Genomic DNA, 24207 nt, shown 5'->3' on the forward strand with positions numbered 1-24207 from the left:
GCACAGCTAATAATTACAATAAATAACGCAAGAATGACTACCCTTGTATATCTAATTTAAAAATAAACAATACCTACAAATATTTTATGAAAATATATATGCAATACTTGCAAACAATTTATGGTACTGAATATTATACTAACGTTTTTTAATAAAAACAAAAGAAATTTAAAAAAAACGGGCTTTTAATTTAATTATAATTCAAATATTATATTCTACGGAAAATTAATTAAATTAATAGTAAATATTGATAGATAGTTATTAATTATTATAGTTTAATTTTGCAATGCAGACGCATAAAAATGTGAGCATGACAAAGATGTAAATGTAATAACTACCTAATCAAATATTTTAGTTCGTAAATCAGAATAAGAATGCCAGATCACCGAATTTAATATCTAAATGTAAATAGATAGGTAGACAGATAGGTAAATGAATAACATCAATGTAATAACTAGTAAGTAATAAGATATATTTAATTCAAAAATGTCAAACAATCGAATCATATAGGTACGTAGGTGTCTTAACTTCCATTATGCATGGTAAGTACCTATACGTATTATTATTTTATATATTTTTTTGTAATTCAATACTCTTGAGATATTGAGTATTTGATTAAATCTCAATTTCCACATAAGTACACATTTTTTTTTTTTTTTTTTTGTTACATTATTAATACAATCTGTACATTTATTTTTTTACAATAACTACGAGCGCTGTGGGAATTGATGGGTTGGAGGCTTGAAAGAAGAATCCAACCTGTGATGGACAGATTTACATTTTTATTTAAATTATTATTTGTTCATAATATGTTTCTAGTGATGGTCTGTACTTCTGTTATTTATTAGGTAGGTTTAAAAGAGTTATAAACGTATAGAGTCAATATTAAAAAATCGCAGTAATTTTACTTAAAAATTAAAGGTAATATAAATTAAGAAAGAAAATTGATTGAAATAAACTAAATTCGAAACAATTTGCTTAAAAAATTTCAGTTTTACTTGCCTGAAATATTTTTCATTAAAAATTATACAGTTTTGAGATAAATTCAGCTTACTACAATTGCGTGTTCAATATTGAACATAATATTAGGTATCGAAACAAATAACATAGTATTATGATATTTGATTCATTGATGGAATACAATGCATCGGCACTTATTGTTTGGGAATTCGAATTGCAATAAAATCTATGTAGGTGACTAGGTGAGTACAGTATTATAGTAGTATACATTATACAATATGTACAACAATCTATTTGTAGGTACCTACCGTCTACCGAATATTGATAATTTAGTATTTACTGATACGTATATGTACATTGTACCTTGTATCCATACAAAATAAATGTAATGTTTTGTTTCTTTCATTAGCTGTCTGTCCCTGGCCTTTGTATTCATAAAAAGGTAATTTTTTATCCTGCAGACTAGCGTTAAATTTTGAATGTATTTAGGACGATCATAATATATTTAATATTATATTAGTTCAATGAAATTTTTTTTCTGAAAATAAAAATATCAAATAACATAATGATATTTGAATTTTACTAATTCACATTGCAATTGTTTAAGTTGAGTGCCTAGCCAAGTAGGCACCAACAACATATATTTTTAAAATACAAGTTGTTCTCAAACATTTTTAAAGAATACATATGCGGCTACGCAATATAATAAAATCGGCACAGGTAGTTAATTAATTATTTTCAGATGTTGGATAATATTTGTAATGATTATTTGTATTTAACAAATTATTTTTGTGAATATAGGAACAGAATAAGTATGTCAATTTAAAGTTTAAACTATTATTTTATCCGATCATTGGATTGACCAATGACGAATATGATGTTAAAAAAGTTACTCAACAATAAAAATCAACGTCCCAGCACAAATCAAAATGGGTGTATTTAATGTTGTTGAATAACGGGGTTTTTAGTAATTATTAATGATGTACAATTATGTAAATTTAACAATAACGTACGTAATGCAAATATACTTATTATACACAAAATGTAATTTTACAATTTTAAACTAGAGCATTAATTTCTATATTCTGGAATTTGTTTGTCTAATTGCATATTATCGTGAAGTTATAAATGTATGTAAGTTTCATAATATATAGGTAGTTTTTTTTATTATTTGCGATTTATACAGAAAACATAGCAAAGGAATGTGACTTACTGGCTATTTTTTTTAACGATCATCACTTTTCTTTCATACAACGTAGGTACCTAACTACGAAGTTCATTTTTCTATAAACATAATGTTATAAGTATATATATATATTATTAAACTGACATTACAATGGCCATCGGTGACGAATTTAACAGGGTCTATTGGGAATATATTACGATAATAGGATGATATTTTGCAGGAGGAATAGATTCATATATACCTACTGTTATATAAGAATAATATATTAATATATATATACGGTGCCTTTTCGTGACTATTTTAATGCACCTGGGAGCGTGATATTTGGGGCGGATATTTTATGTAGGTAAGTAAATAATAAATATAATATGACATATTTTAATAACCAATGTGTTAATTCAACCTAGTGTAATTTTTAAAGCATAACAATTATATTCAATGAATATTTAAACAAATAACATTTCAAACTTTGTCGATTAATTACTATGTTGATTACAATGCATCTCGTTTAAAAAATACGCGATTCAAAAAAATTATGAATCAATGCAGTATTTTTCAAACTTTTGCAATGCGTCCGAATTAATGAAATTAGTAATAGGTACATTAAAAAAATGTACAGCCCAATTATTAGAGAAGAATATATTTATTCTATATAAGACTTTAAAAATGAAAGTTACTACCTGGACGCGCAGGAACCAATCTACTCGCATCTAATGAGTAAGAGTAACCTGATAAATTAAACCTATACCTACACAGTAGTACCACTTACAGTATTTTCTATACCTGTTCAGGTCTGTTATTCTAACTATGGAGAATATCGTACACGATTCGCCATATAAAACAAAAACAATTCGCAGAAGATGCCAAATTAGAAATATAGCAATGTAGCATTAAAGCTTTATTTAATTTGAAACTTAGATGTGGTCATAGTACAACTGCAATCTATAGTATCTATTAGGTTAGATATACATAGAGTGTTCACTTTAAAGTTTAAGGAGATTGCAAACGGACAATTATTTTAAACAAAATGTACCAATTTTTTGTCAATCATAATCATGGACCTGAACATAATGGTAATAATACAACCTAACGCAATAAGACTTCTGAAAACTGATTTTAATTTCTTAATATGTCTACTTGAGATCGATCAGGCCACTTTTTTAAAATTTTATTCATAACTAATAATTTTTTTTGAATATTTAAAATGTAGGAAATTTTAAATGTTGATTAATCGAAAATTAAATTAAGTTTCTTAAAATGTGGCCGGATCGATCTCAAGTTAATAATATTAATGAATTCAAATCAGTTTTCAGAAGTATTATCACGTCGGTAGGGTTGACCAAAAGTAAATACAAAAGAGCATACATTTATTTACCGTTCACGTGCACAAGTGCACAACGGTGAACGTGCGCGTGCAGGAGAACTTCACTATTTTTAGTATTTTATTTACACACACACATGCACACACTCTAATGATCACTTACTACGCACACATACAGAGGAGCTGAACTATTTTTTTTTAGATGTGGCAATGAACAATTACTTATACCCACCTACCCCCATTAGATATTGGATATTAATGGGTATCAATCAGTCAAATTATTTTATAAATTTTATCGTGTATAATGCTAATATAAACATTCAGTGAAATTTTCAAGTATCTACAGTCATTCGTTTTTTTAATTACAACAAAATAAGAAAATCGTTACATGAGAAATCGAGTGAATATCAAATGTTGTAAAAATTTCAAACGCTCATAAAAATTTAATTTGACTTTCTTGTAGACATTTGTTTTTTGATAAAGGTAGACAAACTTATGAGGAATCTTGTATTATATTTTCAAATCTTAGATTTAAAAAGAAATTAATTATTAATTATTCAATATTTGAACTTAAAATGCTTATAAAAAAAAATTGTGACTATGGATTTTTAATTTTTTTCATCTGCCTTTGAAACAATAACCTAGGAGCCTTCTATTAAATGTTTAAGCTTTTTTAACCAACAAATTAAATTTTATTGATATATATAGAAAAAAAAACTAAAATGGAAACTGAAAATGTCCGTAAACAGCTCAAAATAAGTCAAAATATTTGGAAAATGTTATGGTGTATAGAAAATGCTAATATAAACATTCGGTCAAAATTTCATGTACCTACGGTCATTTGTTTTAGAGTTGCACCAAAAACCAAAATCGTTTTCTCGAAAACAGATTTTGCGTAAAAACTCCCGTTTTTCCTTATATTTTTCTTTTGTTTTTCACGTCGCGCATTTGAAAACTACTAAGAAATTTTTACTTTTGACCCCCCAAAGTACCAACTAGATTCACTTTCCTATGAGAAAAGTTACTGTTGAAGAAAATCCATTTTTACCGTTCTAAAAGGTGAGGACAGACACAAAAATTAAAAAAAAAAAAACACATCATTGTAAAATCAATACATTCATCGCTTCGCTCAGAATCTAAAATAGGTAACCATTTTTTTGTATTTTTTTATACTTGACATAAGCTATGTAGTGGCTTAGCCAGAAATCTCCCATGGGGGGGATTACTGGATTAATTAATATTTACCATATATAATATTCCATATTATTTTTAATTAAATTTTTTTAATTCAGATAAAAAGGTGCAAATACTATTTTCGTCGCAGCCAATTTAAGTCCTTAGGTAAATAACTAGGAGGTTATAGTATCATTTTTTTTAAGACTTCAAACTGCACGGTTATTATAGCTGGTTTTTACTGTGGACAATATTCCACACCATTATTTTTAACTTGCAATTCACTATGTCATGCAAGAGGTTCAAAAATAAATCAAAAATGAACTTCGTTATTTTGACACTCGGCAACCCCACTCGGTTTGTGTGGAGGCTACGGTTGGTACGCGTTTTTTATGTGAGGCAGATATATCATCACAAAGAACCCGGGTGGTCACCCATCTGGGAGCCTGCTCAACCGCTGCACACATAACTATTTTAGTGACTATGTCCAATCACCGCGCTTTACCGGGTCACCATACAATGAACTCTATTACCAACCACGTTAAATTGTGTATTATATATGTTTAAATATTGGGTAGAATACGATTGCGCGCATTACTATTGCGCGCGTACCCTTTTGGTTTACGATTGCGCGTGTTAAATACGATTACACGATTGTGCAATGTTGCCAAATTTAATAATATTTAATTAAATATTTAAATTAATAATAATTTAATAATATACTATCTGAATGAAGAATTTTTTTTTTCTAACTGAAATTTACATTTTCACTTTTAATTTAAGAACTACAAATGGTCCGGAAAGTTTTCACCGTACTTTTAACGGACAGTTTTATGCGTGTCATCCTGCACTTCCAGTAGTCATTTCTGTTTTAATTCAAACGCAAGCCGAAACGTCCACAAAATTGTATTCGATCGTCCAAAAAGGTTCTATCAATAAAATGGCAAAAAAAGATAAGCTATACTCAATAATAAAACTATTAGTTTGTATAACAATTACAAAAATAATAAGACCCCTAACAAATTAATTATTTATTTAAGTGAACTTAGCCAGCTTTATAAACCTAAGAAATTGTAAAAATAATAGTTTTATTTTTTGACTGTTGATGGTATACATTAATTAACATATTAGGGTATTTTTTATATGATGTATTTTATGATTTGTTCGTGTATTTTATTATTATATTTATTAAATTATTATTAAAAATTCAATTTTTAATACAACTACTAAATTAAATTATGCCTAATTTGGCAACGTCGCATGGAGTTTTACGAGCAATCGTATACATATATCTTACCCAAAATGTATGTTCTATTGTCCCATTAAAACGTGCGCAATCGTATTATGAAAAAGGTAAAATGCGCGCAATCGTATTTTACCGTATATATTTACCAATTTAAATTCTTGCCAAATGTATTATATGTAACATTTGACATATCAACAAATTGTATGTAATATTACAATCCTAAATATAGAAATAGTACTGAGTAGTAAAATATACAATTGTATATACAGAATACAGATTAGTGTAAATTGAATCATTTGTTGGTCGTTGCCACATCGATAAAATACTTAAGTAACTTGATCGTCGTATTTAAAACGCGATTTTGAAAGGATTTAATATAGATACTTGTATATTTTGAAAAATTAAGATTTCAGAAATATAGTAAAAATATATTGGATCAGGTACGTTATGTTATTTGGTATTAGCAAGACTTAAACAGTTAACCTAACTATTAATTAATCATTGAAATAATAAACTATAGGACCATAGTCAAATACAATTTTAATGTTAAGAAAACCATGTCAACATTCAAATTAATAATTATGTATATCCTTATAACGTATCTACTATACAGAGTGTGACAGTATATATGAAAAAAAAAGAAAATTAGATATGTCCATTTATATTCAATTATTAACTAATAATCGTTAGGGATCAAATGTATACCGGTTATTAGGTATTTTTTCATTGCTCAACATTTTAAAAAACCTAAAATAGTAAAATATATAGACCTATTAAAAATTTGATATACGTAGGTATACAAATAGTATGAATTATAATAATTTAAAAATATAAAATGTATCAAAAAAGGATAATGAAAAAGTTCAACAAATCAAAGTATACTGCCGGTGGCTGATGCAATTATTAATTAAGAAAAATAAATCAATAATGGTATGCCAATATTGTAATATTGTAAAATATATCCATTTTCTTCAACTTATGGTACCTATGAAATCAAAAAACTGTGCAATCGGACCAGAAGTTTTAAGTTTTAGTAGCTAGTTCATAATATTATATAATATATAGGGGTCACCAATTAATATATTTGAAGGTCCACTCGTCCACATTAGGAATCTGAAAATAGTTGGCGACCATCAAAATTTCAGACGTCAGTAAAACCCAATGAACAAAAATAATTAATTACAACACAAAACCTCCTTTTTGATTTTTTTTTCAATTATTGTTAAATAATTTTTTTTTGCTGAATCAAAAAACTTTAAAATTTACCCATAGACCATAAGTCGTTTCATATTAGAAGTTCAAAAGTAATGAACTTATAAAAATTAATGGCACAATTTTTTTTATAAGCATTTTAAATTCAAATTTTGACAAAATCCATCATAATCACAATCATTATCAAATTATTTTATATTTAAAAATGTATATAATGGTCAATTTTTATAGCTAAGAACTAAAAGTTCATAACAAAGTTAAAATATTTATAAATATAAGTTATACCTATTTAACTATTGCAAATAATAGGTAACAAGTTAGCAATAAAAAACAGCAGTAAAACGGAAATATTTACACGACACCAGTTTTAAATTAAATTTATTTTGATGTTTTTGTTGTAATTAAAAATTATTAGGTAGCCCTAATGAGATAAAATCTTAATCAAATACTTAAAGTACCTACGTTTTATATAGATCTGATGTTATAATGTCTCAAATTTTTTACATTTTGTAGAGTCTGCATAGTAGGTTACCTACCTACCTACCTACCTAATAACTTATTATTATAGCAAAATTACATTGAAATTACAACATCTAGGGCGTTACCAAATAGGTATGTGATATTTATTTATTAGATTTATCGAATTCGTTACCAAATGTATTAATTTGTTGTTTCCATTATAAGTTTTTTTGCTACTTTTGTATGTATTGTGTATTTTTTTCCTTTTAGATTCTGAGCGAAGCGATGAATGTATTGATTCTACAATGATGTGTGTTTTTTTTTTATTTTTTTTTTTTATTTTTGTGTCTGTCATCACCTTTTAGGACAGTAAAAGTGCTTGGATTTTCTTCAATAGTAACTTTTCTGATAGGAAAGTGAATCTAGTTGGTACTTTGGGGGGTCAAAAGTAAAAATTTCCCTGTAGTTTTCACAAGCAACGTGAAAAACCAAAGAAAAATTAAGAAAAAAACGGGAATTTTTACGCAAAATCTGTTTTTGAGAAAATCGATTTTGGTTTTTGGTGTAACTCTAAAACAAATGACCGTAGGGACATGAAATTTTGACTGAATGTTTATATTAGCATTTTCTATACACCATAAAATTAACAAAATATTTTGACTCTTTTTGAGCTGTTTAAGGCCATTGTCAGTTTTCAATTTTTTTAGTTTTTTTTTCTATAAATATCAATAAAATTTTATCTGTTGAGTAAAAAAGCTTGAAAATTTAATAGAAGGCTCCTAGGTTATTGTTTCAAAGGCAGATGAAAAAAATTAAAATCCTTAGTCACAGTTTTTAATTATAAGCATTTAAAGTTCAAATTTTGACAAAATACGGAAAAATAGCAAATTATTTTGATGAGAATTCATAAAAATTTTTCTTTTTAAACCTAAGATTTGAAAATGTAATATAAGATTACTCATAAGTTTGTCTACCTTTATCAAAAAAAAAAGGTGGATAAGTGATTGTCGCTCTGCTGTACGGTAGGTTACAAGTGGGTCACTGTAATGGATGGTGTTAAATTTGAATTCAATGATATAATATCATTGTATAAGAAAAACGATTCTGAGCGAAAACGGTCAGTCAGCCACGTTCGTGAAGTTGGCCCACCTAAGTACTTCAATTTTTTTTAAAGCTATGCCATTATTTTGCAAGTTATTTGCAAGTATTTGCAAGTCTATTTTTAGAATTTGCAAGTCCAAACTTTCACCGTGAATCCAAAAACTGAAAAGGTGGGCCAACTTCACGTAGCCCACCCATTTTGACCGAGAACTTCAAAATCGGTATCAAACGAAAGCTAATGATTAGCAAGTATCTGAAAGCCCCTTTTTGAAATTTGCAAGTCCATCAGGCGGCCGCTATAAACTTTTGAACTTGTGAAGTTGGCCCACCTACTTTGTCCTAGAACTTCAAAATCAGCACCAAATGAAAGCTACTGATTAGCCAGAATTTGCAAGTCTGGTTTTAGAATTTGCAAGTCCATCAGGCGACCACTATAAACTTTTGAACTTGTGAAGTTGGCCCAACTACTTTGACCTAGAACTTTGAAATCAGCATCAAACGAAAGCTTATGATTAGCAAGAATTTGCAAGTCTGGTTTTAGAATTTGCAAGTCACCCGGGCGGCCAGTAAGAGCTTTCAAAGTTTAGAAGTTGGCCCACCCAAGTTGTCCCAGAACTTCAAAATAAGTATCAAACGAAAGCTAATAAATAGCAAGTATTTATGGTGTATAGAAAATGCTAATATAAACATTCAGTGAAATTTTCAAGTATCTACAGTCATTCGTTTTTTAATTACAATAAAATAAGAAAATTGTTACATGAGAAATTGAGTAAGTATCAAATGTTGTAAAAATATAAATTTCAGACGCTCATAAAAATTTAATTTAAGTTTCTTCTAGACATTTTTTTTTTGATAAAGGTTGAAAAACTTATGAGTAATCTTATATTACATTTTCAAATCTTACATTTAAAAAGAAAAATTTTTATGAATTCTCATCAAAATAATTTGCTATTTTTCCGTATTTTGTCAAAATTTGAACTTTAAATGCTTATAATTAAAAACTGTGACTAAGGATTTTTAATTTTTTTCATCTGCCTTTGAAACAATAACCTAGGAGCCTTCTATTACATTTTCAAGCTTTTTTACTCAACAGATAAAATTTAATTGATATTTATAGAAAAAAAAACTAAAAAAATTGAAAACTGACAATGGCCGTAAACAGTTCAAAAAGAGTCAAAATATTTTGTAAATTTTATGGTGTATAGGAAATGCTAATATAAACATTCAGTCGAAATTTCATGTCCCTACGGTCATTTGTTTTAGAGTTACACCAAAAACCAAAATCGATTTTCTCGAAAACAGATTTTGCGTAAAAATTCCCGTTTTTCCTTAATTTTTCTTTTGTTTTTCACGTCGCTTGTGTAAACTACTGGGAAATTTTTACTTTTGACCCCCCAAAGTACCAACTAGATTCACTTTCCTATCAGAAAAGTTACTATTGAAGAAAATCCAAGCACTTTTACTGTCCTAAAAGGTGATGACAGACACAAAAATAAAAAAAAAATAATAAAAAAAATAAAAAAAATTAAAAAAAATTAAAAAAAAACACACATCATTGTAGAATCAATACATTCATCGCTTCGCTCAGAATCTAAAATGTGTAGAAGAAACTTAAATTAAATTTTTATGAGCGTCTGAAATTTATATTTTTACAACATTTGATATTTACTCGATTTCTCATGTAACAATTTTCTTATTTTATTGTAATTAAAAAACGAATGACTGTAAATACTTGAAAATTTCACTGAATGTTTATATTAGCATTTTCTATACACCATAAAATGTTGAAAATATTTTGACTCTTTTTGAGCTGTTTACGGACATTGTCAGTTTTCAATTTTTTTAGTTTTTTTTTCTATAAATATCAATACATTTTTATTTGTTGGGTAAAAAAGCGTGAAAATTTAATATAAGGCTCCTGATATATCGTTCTAATAGCAGTTGAAAAATATTAAAAATATATAGGCACAATTTTTTTTTATAAGCATTTAAAGTTCAAATTTTGACAACATTTATCAAATTTATAATTTATTAATTATTTTGTGGTTAAAAATTTATAAATTTTTAACTTTTATGGCTAAGGATTGAAAATTTAAAACAAGGCTCCACGTAAATAGGTTATATATAAATTACTTTATTCATAATAATATCATCAAATATACTTGGTAAAATCATAGGCTGACTGACCGTTTTCGCTCAGAATCGTTTTTCTTATACAATGATATTATATCATTGAATTCAAATTTAACACCATCCATTACAGTGACCCACTTGTAACCTACCGTACAGCAGAGCGACATCCACTTATACACCTTTTTTTTTTATTATGTTTGTGTTTTTATTAAAAAATTTTTATATTATATTAGCACTATCATCATTATTGGCATATTATAAAACTGGACTCGACAAGAAGAATAACATGAGTTCTAATATTTACTACGATAACCATATGGGGTCTTAGGATTTGAGTTTTGAAAGGAATTTAGTCTCGTATACATTTTAAACATAATATAACGAGGGCGAGCCCATGGCTCTTACTAAAAGCTGATTTTGAATAAATCTGGCTTATATCAAATCTATCCTAAGTGCACCTATAATTGTATAATTGATTTTAATTAATGCAATCTAAACTATGACCTGCAGCCACATCTTAATTGGTTGACGGAATATCACTTCACGCGTGAAACTTAACACGCTAAGTACTGTGTTGGCAGCTATTTTAAGTCAAGGAAAAATAATTCAATTAATCGAAAATATTACTTGCTTTACTTTAATTTAAACACTATACATAAATATTAAATACCAAACTTAAAAAAAGTTAAATGCTTATTGGAAAAAATTTACTGTCGAAATATTACAATATAAATAAACTAATTCTATTCGATTAAACAGTGTATAGGCACAACCATCGTTAACAATAAACAATACTAGCCAGCACAGTATAATATCAATGTTATATGCGACGAAGTGTTTACTGTTTATACGTCATAATAATATTATAGTAATAATAATGGGGGACAGAGTGACCGAGCGGATTAAGGCGTCGGTTGCGATGACGGGTGTTGACCAGTTGCCCCCCACGACTGTTATCGGGGTTTTAAAAATATACCAGTTGCATGGTACATTAGATGGCCAGTTACATGTTATACTAACTATGTTACATATACACGATTACAATATATAGCCCGTAAAATAAGGGAGGTAAATTTACAAATAATAAATAAAATTATGTATAAAAATAAAGTAAAATACCTACTATAAAATGATAGACAAAAAATGAGTATGCTTATAATAATTACTAACAAAATAATATGAAAAAGTCAATAAAATAATAAACATTTTAATTATGTGGCATTCGATGTTATAAATGAAAGAAAAAAAATTCATAATAAATAATATAATTATAATGACCGAAAATTAAGTGAAGCCATTTTCCAATTTCTGAATTTGGATCCTATATTCGGCTTTAATCCTAATTGTATGCGTTTCCACCAAGTAATCACTCTGAGTTAGATGGAATCTGCACTTCATCTCGCTTTGCACCAAGAAGGCTATTATTATTATTATTACAATTTTCATTTTATCCATATTATTATATTTATTACGAAAATCAAAATTTGATTTTATCATTTTATACTATTTTACTTTATTTTTATAAATAATTGTATTTATTATTTGTATATTCACCTCCCCTATTTTAAGGACTATATATTGTAATCGTGTATATATTAACATATGAGGGCAACTGGTACATTTTGCTCTAGGTATAGTTTGGGTGGAATTGGTATAAAAAAGTACTTTTGGGGACAACTGGTACATGCCCGCGATGACGCACACCGGTTCGACACCAGCCGCGGGGGGCATTTTTCTTCGGGCAAGTCACGGTGTCCGGAGAAAAGTGCCACCATCCCTCACCCAAGAATGGCAAATACCTACGGGAGCCCACTAAAAAATCTGCCAAAAAACACACGTGTTTAAAATTTACAGTACCAACCCACATAGTAAAAACAACCCAATGGCCTAAGTTTCCACGGGTTAATTAATAAAAAAATAATAGGTATATAACGTCATTGAAGGTACTTCAGGTATTACGAGTAGGTATATATAACAGTATATTGTGTGGCAAGGGCTGGAAGTGAGCAATTTCAGTCGCGGGCGACGTTGTTTAGCGAGCTGCAGTCGTGAGCCGCATTTCACTAAAGACTGAAATTGCCTTCTCGCTCGACCCACACATACTATTTTTTGTCACGCCTCTGCGTTCATCGACCACAACAAGTCGGCAAAGGTAATGCACTATGCAGGGATATTCTATGCAACAACCAGGCTATTCTACAAAAACAATTTCACGAAAGAAAATTGTTTGCTCGTCATGTAGGGAGGTAGGTTATAATATGAATATAAGATGTAGCCCACGATGTAGATAACCTTATGTTTATGTTTTGTAAGGACCGTGGTATAGTTTTCGGTGTTGCACTAATAACTTATTCGAGAGGGGGTAACATATTTTTTATCCCCTATGATATTTTGACAGCATACAGCATACAGCATACAATTTATATATAAATTTATCTAGTTAAGTCTCAACACAAATTAATGTGACTTTCTGGTAAGGTTTTCTTTTAACTTTTCTTTGGTAGACAGCCGAAAATTTTTTAATTTTAACAATTTTTATGAATTTTGTTAAAGTTTTAACTTTAGACCCTCATTAAAAATAATATATTGTGGATCTGTGTTCAACTTGACCGAGAGAAAATTATTCATCGATGAAATTTAAAAATAAAAATGTTTAAAGCTCAAAAAGCGTCAATATATTTTGAATATTTTGTATAGGAAATATCTTGCAAGGAAAATTATCATATATTATATAACATTTTTGTTAAAATATAAAGTTTTTACGGTTATTCATTTTTGAGTTACAACAGAAAAACATAACTGATTTTATTTATAGCTAGTTTTGTGTAAAAATTACTTTTATATTTGTTAATTTTTTTTTTGTTTTTCACGACTCATTTGAAAATTACTGGGAACTTTTTTACTTTTGAGTTTTGACCCAACAAAGTACCAACTAGATTTACTTTCCTATCAGAAAAGATGCTGAAGTAGAAATTTGAACCATTTTTACTGTCATAATAGGTGATTGTAGACACAAAATAAAAATAAAATATAAAAGCACAAATTGTTGTAAAATAAAATTCGTTCATGTGTGCCGGGGGGCTATCATCCCCGCTATTTCAGTTAATTGGTACTAATTGTTTTATCACTTGTAAAATAAAAATAGTAAATATACTGTATTATCAGAGATTTTTGACTTTTTACACAATACTATTGATTTTAAATACTAGAATTTATTTATTAATACTAAAACTATTAATTAAATTATTAATTAGTTATTGGCTATTTCTAACGTTATTACACAGCACACACTGCACGCTACGACACGGAAGTCATCTTTCTTATATTTGTACAATATATTTTTATATTTAGGATTACGATTACCCACCAATTTTGAGGGTACACCCACTCCTTATAATAGGTGTGGCGGCTGCACACATACAAAAGATATACAATACATACAATTTGAAAATTGCCTATTTTTAACTCCTTATAAACTGTTCGTTTGCAACCCCCTTAAAAACCTACAGTTTAGTAATCTGAGTTCTACACTCGAATTGTTCCGTTATTTGTATTAAATATTAATCCTGTTATCGAAACCGGACGAGTCATGATCAGCAGATATGTGTAGGTTATTAGTTATTTGCAATCATGTTTTTCCATAAACTTCGTTATTCTTTCGATTTTATACTATTTTCCAATACCACATATTATAATCTATAAAATATGTACCTACCAAATCACTTTCTCAAAGGTACTTTTCGTTTATTATATTTGTGACACAGTTTAAAGATAGCTTATCCCTACTCTTGTAGAAGCGCATGTACTGTGGGTTGGTGGGGGGAGGGGTCGGGGGTGGTGGATGTCCACTTTTTTTCTTCTAACCATTGAACACAATATTACTTAGAACAACTTAGAACATTATATTATTATTTTTAAGTTAATGGTATTTATTAATAAAAAGGAATAATTATTACATATATGAGGTTAGATATTGAAGTACTTTATTTAAAATAATATATTTTATTTTAAATTAAAAACAAAAATTCAATTTTACTATAATATATTACTTTAATCGTAGGCACAACGAGGGACTATTTTCTGGGGGGCTAAAATTGTATCAGCAGCACAATCCCTGATAATTTATATTTAAAGCTAAAATAAGATTAAAAACATGGGGGCTTAGCTTAGCCCCCTACGACCTCAATAATTACTCGACTTGTCTCTACGGGTTCTACTATTTCTCACCATCTACATAATTATACAAATGTTCTACATACCTGCAATTAAAAGTTGAATTTGTTCCTTGGTTAACGTGAATTTGTTTTCTTCCATAATTTTAGATGTATTATTATAATTTAATTTAATCACATATTCGCCATCATTTCTTTTGGATACATCAACATCATTCAAACGACCAATTTGCAAAGATTCATTCTTCAACACTTTAGTTATTTGTGATAAGTTGTCCAAATATACTCTACATAGCGCTGAAGCATGTTCACGTGGCAAACCAATCTAGAAATTGGTGGTATTATAGTATTAATTATACATTTTTTATTCAATTACAAAATGCATAATTTATGAATCTAATATAAATATGTATGTAAATTAACTAAAGTTCTTAGAAAATATTTTAAAAAGTAACAATTTGTATGGTTCTATTAATTCTATAAAGTTATACATGAATATTATTAACTATATATTCGAAAGAAATTAAAATAAGACTTTAATAAACGCGATATGTATAAATCTAATATTTAACTAGTTTTACTCTGGATTAAAAATAATAACTTTAAAACATTGCGGTTTTGTGGAATTTGAAATTTTGTTTAATAAATCAGAACTTTATATTAGTTTATGAAGTTTGTACTTAATATTTATGTGTTAATAAATAAAATTTCATAATAATTTAATTAACTGTTTAAAATGACTATATATAGTTATAACTAATTATAAATGTCTGATATGTTTTAATTTATAAAATTTAAGTATATACTTGTTGTAATTCGTTGGAAAGATAATTTTGAGAAACAGCATGACAGGCAGCATTTTTTAGAATATATGTGATTGCAGCTACACATGCTTTACAGTTTTCAACATCTAAATAAAAAATAAGTACATTTGTTTAAGAATATACCTATATAAGATTCCTTAGATTAAAATATTTTATAGGGATATGTGATACAGCACATGTATATATTATGTATATACGATATATACTAATATACTATATTATATATATCAAAATATTAATACTTGTAATAAGTTATAATACATTTTTATGCCACACGAATATATTGACAATAATTTATAACATTATTATACTGTAATATTACTAGGGTTATGAAGTTGTAGGAGTTACATATTATTCTATATGCTCTCAATTTATAGCAGCCCAAGCTAGAAGTCCGGGCTATACAATGGTGAATTTAAAAATAAAAAATTTTAAATGCATTTTTTTAATATTTCGTAAATTTTAGGGAAAAAGTGCATATTTCTTGATAAGCATATTATGCTTGTTTAATATTTTCTCAAAAAAAATTGATCTTTTTCTTTCTTAAGCTATGTATTTTAGTGATAATATTAAATATAAAACTCAATACCTATTTTTTAATATAGGTATTTATTGTAATTGCTAACTATTATTTTAACGACAACGGTGCGATGGGCATTTTATCTCCATCACACTAATATTCTGCAGATGTATACCTACTCTCTTTTCGAATATATTTTGTATACTATTTTTTCGCTTCAATAAAATGTCAAAATGCAAAAAGTTTACCGCCATATACGAAATATTATTAATTTATTTTTCATTATTTTCCATTTATTTTAGTGCAAAATAATAACAGCATAAAATGGTTTGTTGAAATTTTGATGAATATTTATTACATTTATTTGCTTATTTTACAATTTGTTCGTGCATATTTTTCCTGTTTAGCTCTAATCACTTCCGAACCCTTATAATTACTAATTAAGCAATACGCAGAATGCACACAATAGAAACCAACTGTCGAGCGGTCGACTGATCGAAAGTGATAAAATACTACGCTGACCAAGACGAAAATATAGATCAATAAACCATCTAAATAACTATTTTGTTTTACTTTCTTGATTTTTAATCGTTGATTCACTACAAAGCTGAAAATCAAAAAAACGCCCAATAAAATGTGTTTTAATTTTTTTTAAGGTTCCGTAGTGAACTTCCGTAGTAACCTGAAAATCTTTACTGCACTTCTCCTAGCCAAATTGAATCTAACAAGACCCCAAATAACAAAATCCACTCTCTGATTTCGGAGAACCATCTCACTAAATACAATTTTTTTAAAGATTTTTTGTGAGGCTGTTAACACCGACATTTTTCTGGATTCAAATTGTTATACCGCTTGGATGTGATATCAGTTAATATATTTCTAAAAATTAAAAATAAAGAAAGTTTACATGCCGATCTCTGACTTGGCAAGCGTTTTTTTAATGAATTTGATATATATTGAAAATTTGTAAGACTTAAAATTACTATAGTTGATAGTATTATACAAATAATATACATAGACATTTAGACAAAGTATGGTATTATTACAAGCTTTTAATTACATTAATTATTTATTTATTTTATTTGCAAACAAATAAATTATTGAGCGTTTAAAATTTAAATTAAATTCATAAGTAAATGCCTGTATAATATTTTATTTTTTTTTTTTATTGATCTTGAGCCGGCAGCTGAGGCCATTAGCTATTTTTAGTTTTTACTGTAGGTTATTAAGTCGGTAGGGGGAGGAATGTATGCCGCCCATGGCCTAGGAATCGAACTCGGGTCGACTGCGTCGCAGCCGACGCCTTAGTCCGCTCGGCCACTCCGTCCCCCGTATAATATTTTATATAATGATACAATTGGAATACCTTGAATACTTCAATAAACTAGAATATGATCTTATATCCACACAAATACATCCAACACCGGCAAGACAATAATCTAAAGTAGATATCTAGTATACAATACTATAACTATAGAAAGCGAAATAAATATTTAGTAAATACTAATTCCTTTAGTGGGTGTATATTATTGGAGAATATAAGATAACGTCCCACCAAATTTTATACTATAAAATAAATTAGAGCCATGGACACAACGCAGTCCATGGGATGTAATATAACACGATACAAATATAGAAATTGATTTATGGTCGAAAGAAGAAAACACCCTAAAGAGATTCTATAGTGTAAAATGAGCATCAAAGAACTGTTAAGTAAAGCCATAATAATAAAATCATAGTTCGTATTCTATATGAGTGCCGAACATCACACTCCACATTTTTAATAAGATAAATTCAGGGAAAAAAATAGATCATTTTTGATTAGGACTAAAAGTTTCTTTAGATGACAGCGGAAGTGTAACCTTATTATAACTACTTACAAATAATTTCGTTTCGACCCAATATCCCAAATGACCAACCCTTAATGTTATACATGATAAATAATCCCTTTCTTTAACGTTCAGTATAAAACAATAGCAAACAAAAATATGTTGAAATAAATAAATATTAAAAAAATATGCAATTAATTAGGTACCTATATAATTATAAGATAATAGTAAATGACAAATTACAAACTAATAATTTTAATTTGTATCACCGCATAAATAGTTGACAATTATTAAAAAATTATATTTGTAAAATTTAAGACAGAAAAAGTTGAGTAAAATATCAACTGAAAATAAATGCTAACAATACTGTTAAATTTGTTGAAATTTATATAATTTAATAATTTAATTTGTTTTTCATTGTAAATGTATAGTACGGAGTATTACTAATTAAATATACAATTACTTGCAGTACTTAAGTACATAACGACTATTTAATATATATTATTCAATTGATTTACTACCTATTATCGAAGGTTTTATATTATACCTATTGGCTATTACATTATAATCTTAACCTCAAATATTCATAAACTGGCAAACCATTTCGTAGGATTATATTTTAAGAAAAAACAATTTAACTTACCCAGTTTAGCATCAGCCATAAGCTCCTTAGCTTTTTCAAACTACAAAACAAAAGCTGTCATTAATTATTCGGCATTGTATCATCGCTCACATAATAGGTTTTCTTAACGATGTATCAAATTCTGCGATCATATAGAAGCGGTGAAAAGTGTGATCTATTGCAATACGTATAAGTTGTTCAACATTAAGCTACTTAGGAAAACTAATTTTTTTAAGACATCAAGCAAAAATGAAAAATTATAAATTCTATCGTAAATATAATATAAGGTCTTTCTAACCGACATAGTCTTATATTTATAATCAGTTAATGCTATTATTCCATTAAAAAATGTCCGCTAAAGATAATCAGATTTACTATGGTCTTTATGAAACATCGGACAAAAATCTACGCACTTATATGGTCCATTACGTAAACATAAATGATATTATCTGTAATGTTTAGCGGGTGTGTCTTAAAAAGGTGAAGCATAAAGGCGAGCACAGAATTCTTTGTAACAATAAAAAAATAACTTTCTTTAAAAAATAGTGGATGTATACCTAATAATGAAGAATAATAGCTTTTTTTCAAATCCCAATAGATTAAATTTTGTGAAAAAATAATAAAAACAAAAAAGTTTGTTGGCAACCACCATAAATAAGACCAATCAAGATTAACGAGTTGCTTTGAATTAACTAATTGTATTTTTTTGTTTTGTTTTTATATGTTAGCATATTTTTTTAAGTATAAAACAATGAGTTGCTAAAAAGAGTTTTTACACCGCTTTAATAATAATCATAAATAAAAAGACATAATAACATAACGTTAACATAATAATAAAAACTTACGTTGAATGGTTCTCCGAGCAATGAATTAACCGTGCACTGGGCTAACAGTTTCATTTTAATCGATGTCTGCAGGGAAAATAATAGAATTTTAATTCAAATTAAATTAACAAACAATACAATTTTCAAACTATATTTCTACAAAATATTGAAAGCTTGGATAAAGAAATTAGTTAATTTAATTTGCATTTTCAGTAAAAATATTATAAATGTAAATGTAAATGTATTGTATATTTGTTCGACAAACACAAATAATGTATCAATAATAACAATATTCTATATTCAGTTTTAATACGTAAATTTGGGATGTAGATATTTTTATAGAAGCTTTTTGTACTGCTGTAGTTGTATAACGTTGAAAACAAATGTATTCTTACCATCCTTGATAGTGCATTGATCTGAACCAATAACCATTCTGGGCAGTCACCGCCTCCACAGAATTTGAATTTCTATATCAAACACAGCAAACAATACCTATTATACCATTATAATAACCATTTCAGACATATTAAATTATCTTAAGTAGTTGGGACGCGTTTAAGCATCTATATAATCTACAAGAAACGTGGCTGACAGCGATTAACAAGAAGGTTAGATTAATTACAAGACAGTATAAGTATTGTTTTACTCACCATTGTGACACGTTAATGACAAACACCGCGGAATAGGCTACCCAAAGGACCTACAAAAGAAAAATAGGTTATTTCAAAAGAAAACAAATATAATACAGTAATATTGTTTCTTATTTTTTTTCATTTTATTTGGACACATAATAAAATAACATGTCGTCATATTCCTTGTACAAGCCTTGTCAACCCTCTAGTCGAAATTCATGAATAGTAGGGGTGGCTGTGAGGATCGGGCAGTGTAATACAATAACCCAAGGGTGTGTATCCAGTGCCATGAACAAGATTAAAATGGGAATCGGTACCGATCCCAGAGTTAATCATTGCGATCACCTGGTGTGTCCAAACTAAGGTACGTGTAAACATAATAATGTAAGGGTTATAAGGTCTATAAATACACGTAGCTCCCAAGGAAAGATGGACATTCGAACTGGACGTCATGGAGCTCATGGATGCAAGAACAAAGTTATACTTAATAAGTGTCGCCTATTTTGTACAGGTAGGTACATCGTTTGACGTTAAATTATTTTTGATTATTTTTTATTTACAATAGTTAATAATTAATGGTAGGTAGTAGAATATATTTTATGTTAGTTACAATATAAGTAATGAGTACCTAATGACTAATGAGCATACCACAACAAACTCTAGAAGCAATTCAATTTAATAAATATCATTTAAATATATTTAAAAAACCAAAATAATTTTTAGAAAATCTCAAAATATTTATTATTTTAAACATAATGTTCAATATAAATTTTATTTCTTCACAGCTATAAAATTGAAAAATTACGAAAACCGTTATGAAAAAAATTAAGTATAAATTCTGCAATTTAGTTTACATAAACGTTATACTATTTAATTTTCAATTAATTTGTTACTGGTAAAATTATAAATGTTTATAATAGGTAGGTACTAGGTCAATTTATATTATTTTATTTGCGTAATAGGTACGTATTATTTATTACACTTTTATAATAAATAATAATAATATTTTATAATGATGTATCATTATGTATTATATGTTTACTTATTTACAGCGATATTCTAATTGATTTGATAAATAATATGTATCAATAAAATATCATAGTTTGTAGTTTAATTAACTGCAATTAATGTAGAGTATTTCACAAATATTTAATAAATATTTTTCAATCATTTTTATTTTGAGAGTATAGTTGTAGGTATATGCAAATATTTTTAAATATTGCTGGATTAATGTGCCCAATAAATTACTTAAAAATGTTGATAATTTTTTTATATTGCTATTTTGTTCCTTTTATAAAACATATATTATGCAAATTATACTTATAATATTTGCAATTTATACTTGGACTAGTTTCAAATTCAGCTATAAACTCTGGAATAAAAGAAGGTATTTTTTTTATTGATCTCAAAAAACAACCCGGCATCTAAGGCCATTAGTTTCAGTTATTACAATGTTCTAGGTGTATTTATAGGGATGATATATTGGATTTATAGTAAAAGGGTGTATTTTGTATTGATCGTTGTAGCCGTTTCTATTTTAGAACTATAGTAAATATATGCATGATAATTGAACAATAATTAAATTTATATTGATAGAATGATACTTTATGAATGGATAATTTAAAAGATTTTAAATCTAATTTTAATACTCGGGCAAAATTCATAAACGTACATGAAAAATTGCAATTATTAATTTTTAATTTTAGTAATTAAAATAATTTAAAATATAAATGTAGGTAATAAATGACCGAGATTTAAATAACATTTTGTTTTTAGCCAGGCTTTAATAACATAACTTCATATGTTTAATTCCATTTCATTTTCGTAAAATACTATTATACTGTTTCCTCGCATACACTCCTTTTAACAAAAATCCCTGGAATTAGGTAAGAATATATACATATAATATACATATAAATATATACATATAATATACATATAAATATATATATATATTATATATAAAGCTGATGAAAACCGACTCTCGTGTTTATAAAACAAGATCCATGACAAAACGTATATTATTGAAGCTTTAAAACGTGACACCACCGAATGCCTCTATGTAGTGAATACTTAAACTTTTGTTAAAAAATCCAAATTCGAAATTTTTACAGCTTATAAATGGCGATGCAAGAATCTCAAGAGCCGATATCAGTGCAGTTTTGGGTGAAAACGATGATCCTAATTTTTGGCCTTCACGAGGTCGAAGAAATAGTCCGGAACCCAAATTCAAACAATACTTGGAGAGGAAATACAACATGAATACTTTAAATGGTAAAACAAAATAATATGCTATTATAGAATTTTAATAAACATTTAAATATAAAGAATGGTTGTAAACACAAAATTATATTCATAATATGAGTTAAATCATTAAAAAAATAAAATATTTGTATTTATAGTTTCAGTACTAAATAAGATAATTTTGACACAATTATTGTTATTTGAGAAATTTATAATAAATGATATTTCCAGACGTGAATGAAAATTAGGTAGTACATTTAATGTAAAAAAAATAAATAATATTTATTAAAATAATGGCTCCAATTTACTAATGTTTAACAATTATCTTTAAAAGAAAAAAAATAATTGTTTGTGTATATAGCGGGGGTTTTCAGCCCGCGACCCGGCTTGTCATTATTTGCGGCCAGCGATCACATTTTAAACATAGCATGTATCTTTTCTATTTTGATAAAATTATCAAAAGCTATTATTTAAGCTTTAAAAGTCTAAAATTTGGTGTCGGTTTTACCTCACCCATTTTAGCTTTTTTGAAATTGTTATGGCTAATATAATTGGGCCTCCTGAATACTAGACAAATTTGCTGATTCGTAGATCTGCTCGGAAAGGGGAAGGGGTGTCTCAAAAATCAACTAACTTCATCGCCTCAACCACCAACACCAAATGATTTGAAATAATAAATTATGTTATAAAAAAATCAGATGATGAAAATTTAGATTCTAACATAAAAAACAATTACAAAAAACAATTATACATTTTATAAACAAAACAATTTATAAAAAATTTTATAATTTTATAACTTTGTATACAATTTTAATTAATGTTTAAATTTTTTTACTATCAATTGAAGAATCCCAGAACTTGTGCAAATGAAGATCATTAATTTACAGAACAATAAAATATTAAATTAAAAATATATTGACATGGAGACATGTCCTAATCTTCGAAACAACGCATTAAAAATCATGTTTATTTTTGGTAGTCATGGGCGTACTCACGGGAGAGGGGTCATGGGTTTTAACCCCCCCCCCCCCCCCCCACTATTGGCTGTTTTTTACAGCCCCGTTTTTTGACGCGCCGGTAGCCGCTTTACATATGTTTCTAGAAATTATCCATTGTAAACTTAAGTACCTAAAATAATACGTAGGATACAAATATACAATTAATATTCTTAAAAATGTCGAATAACTATTGATGAGATTTAATGTTAAAGGAAATTTACAAAAGCCACTTTACGTCGATGAACCAATGTGGCTAACAATTGATAGAAGAGCTGAGGGAGATGATGACTATTTCTGGGTTACAAGAGGACGGAGGGGAAATAGTTGGAAGCATCCGACATCTGCAAGACTATCAACAAATTCAAATTATCTTTATAGAGACGGGTCTGATAACAAAATTAAGTAAAAACTCGTTGTTACTATTTGGAAATAAATTATGATGTAGTGATTTATAATTTCTATAGTAAATTAAAATAAAATGTTTATTGGTTTATTAATTTGTTTTAATTTCATTGTTAAACCAAATTACCAAAACAGCGAAAATTGTCTTGTTTTATAACCAAAATAACTCCAACACGTTTGAAACAAATAACATTAAAATTAATAGTCTGTGTACCTACATTTTATATTTTTTATTTTTTTAACAGTTTAACGGCGTATGAACTCATAAAACGATACAAAAATAATCCGTTGAAATAATAATAATAATAATAATAATCGTATAAAAACCTTAAACAGTATAAAACAATAT

General features: G+C 27.6%; 2 protein-coding genes across 9 annotated transcripts in view; one reads left to right on the forward strand and one right to left on the reverse strand.

Annotated features, from left to right (window-relative positions):
• LOC132950294 (COMM domain-containing protein 4) overlaps window positions 1–24207 on the reverse strand; it is a 44218-nt gene that overhangs the window by 6706 nt on the left and 13305 nt on the right. For 6 of the 8 annotated variants that reach the window (XM_061021683.1, XM_061021684.1, XM_061021685.1 and 3 more), the window contains 6 exons: window positions 20233–20282; window positions 19978–20049; window positions 19604–19669; window positions 18780–18819; window positions 15770–15873; window positions 15051–15288 (listed from right to left, as the gene is read on the reverse strand). In XM_061021683.1, coding sequence (XP_060877666.1) covers window positions 15051–15288; window positions 15770–15873; window positions 18780–18819; window positions 19604–19669; window positions 19978–20049; window positions 20233–20235 — 523 coding nt within the window. In that variant the 5' untranslated portion in view covers window positions 20236–20282. Of the gene's footprint in view, window positions 1–15050; window positions 15289–15769; window positions 15874–18779; window positions 18820–19603; window positions 19670–19977; window positions 20075–20232; window positions 20283–24207 lie in introns of all 8 variants that reach the window. The other 2 variants (XM_061021686.1, XM_061021687.1) reach the window with 1 other exon arrangement.
• LOC132951148 (uncharacterized) lies at window positions 20356–23976 on the forward strand. Its single transcript, XM_061022880.1, has 3 exons — window positions 20356–20725; window positions 22329–22488; window positions 23669–23976. The coding sequence occupies exons 1-3, from the start codon at window positions 20666–20668 to the stop codon at window positions 23860–23862; spliced, it is 414 nt and encodes a 137-aa protein (XP_060878863.1). The 5' UTR covers window positions 20356–20665; the 3' UTR covers window positions 23863–23976.

The sequence above is a fragment of the Metopolophium dirhodum genome, chromosome 8, assembly GCF_019925205.1.
Source record: "Metopolophium dirhodum isolate CAU chromosome 8, ASM1992520v1, whole genome shotgun sequence".
Lineage (NCBI taxonomy): Eukaryota > Metazoa > Arthropoda > Insecta > Hemiptera > Aphididae > Metopolophium > Metopolophium dirhodum.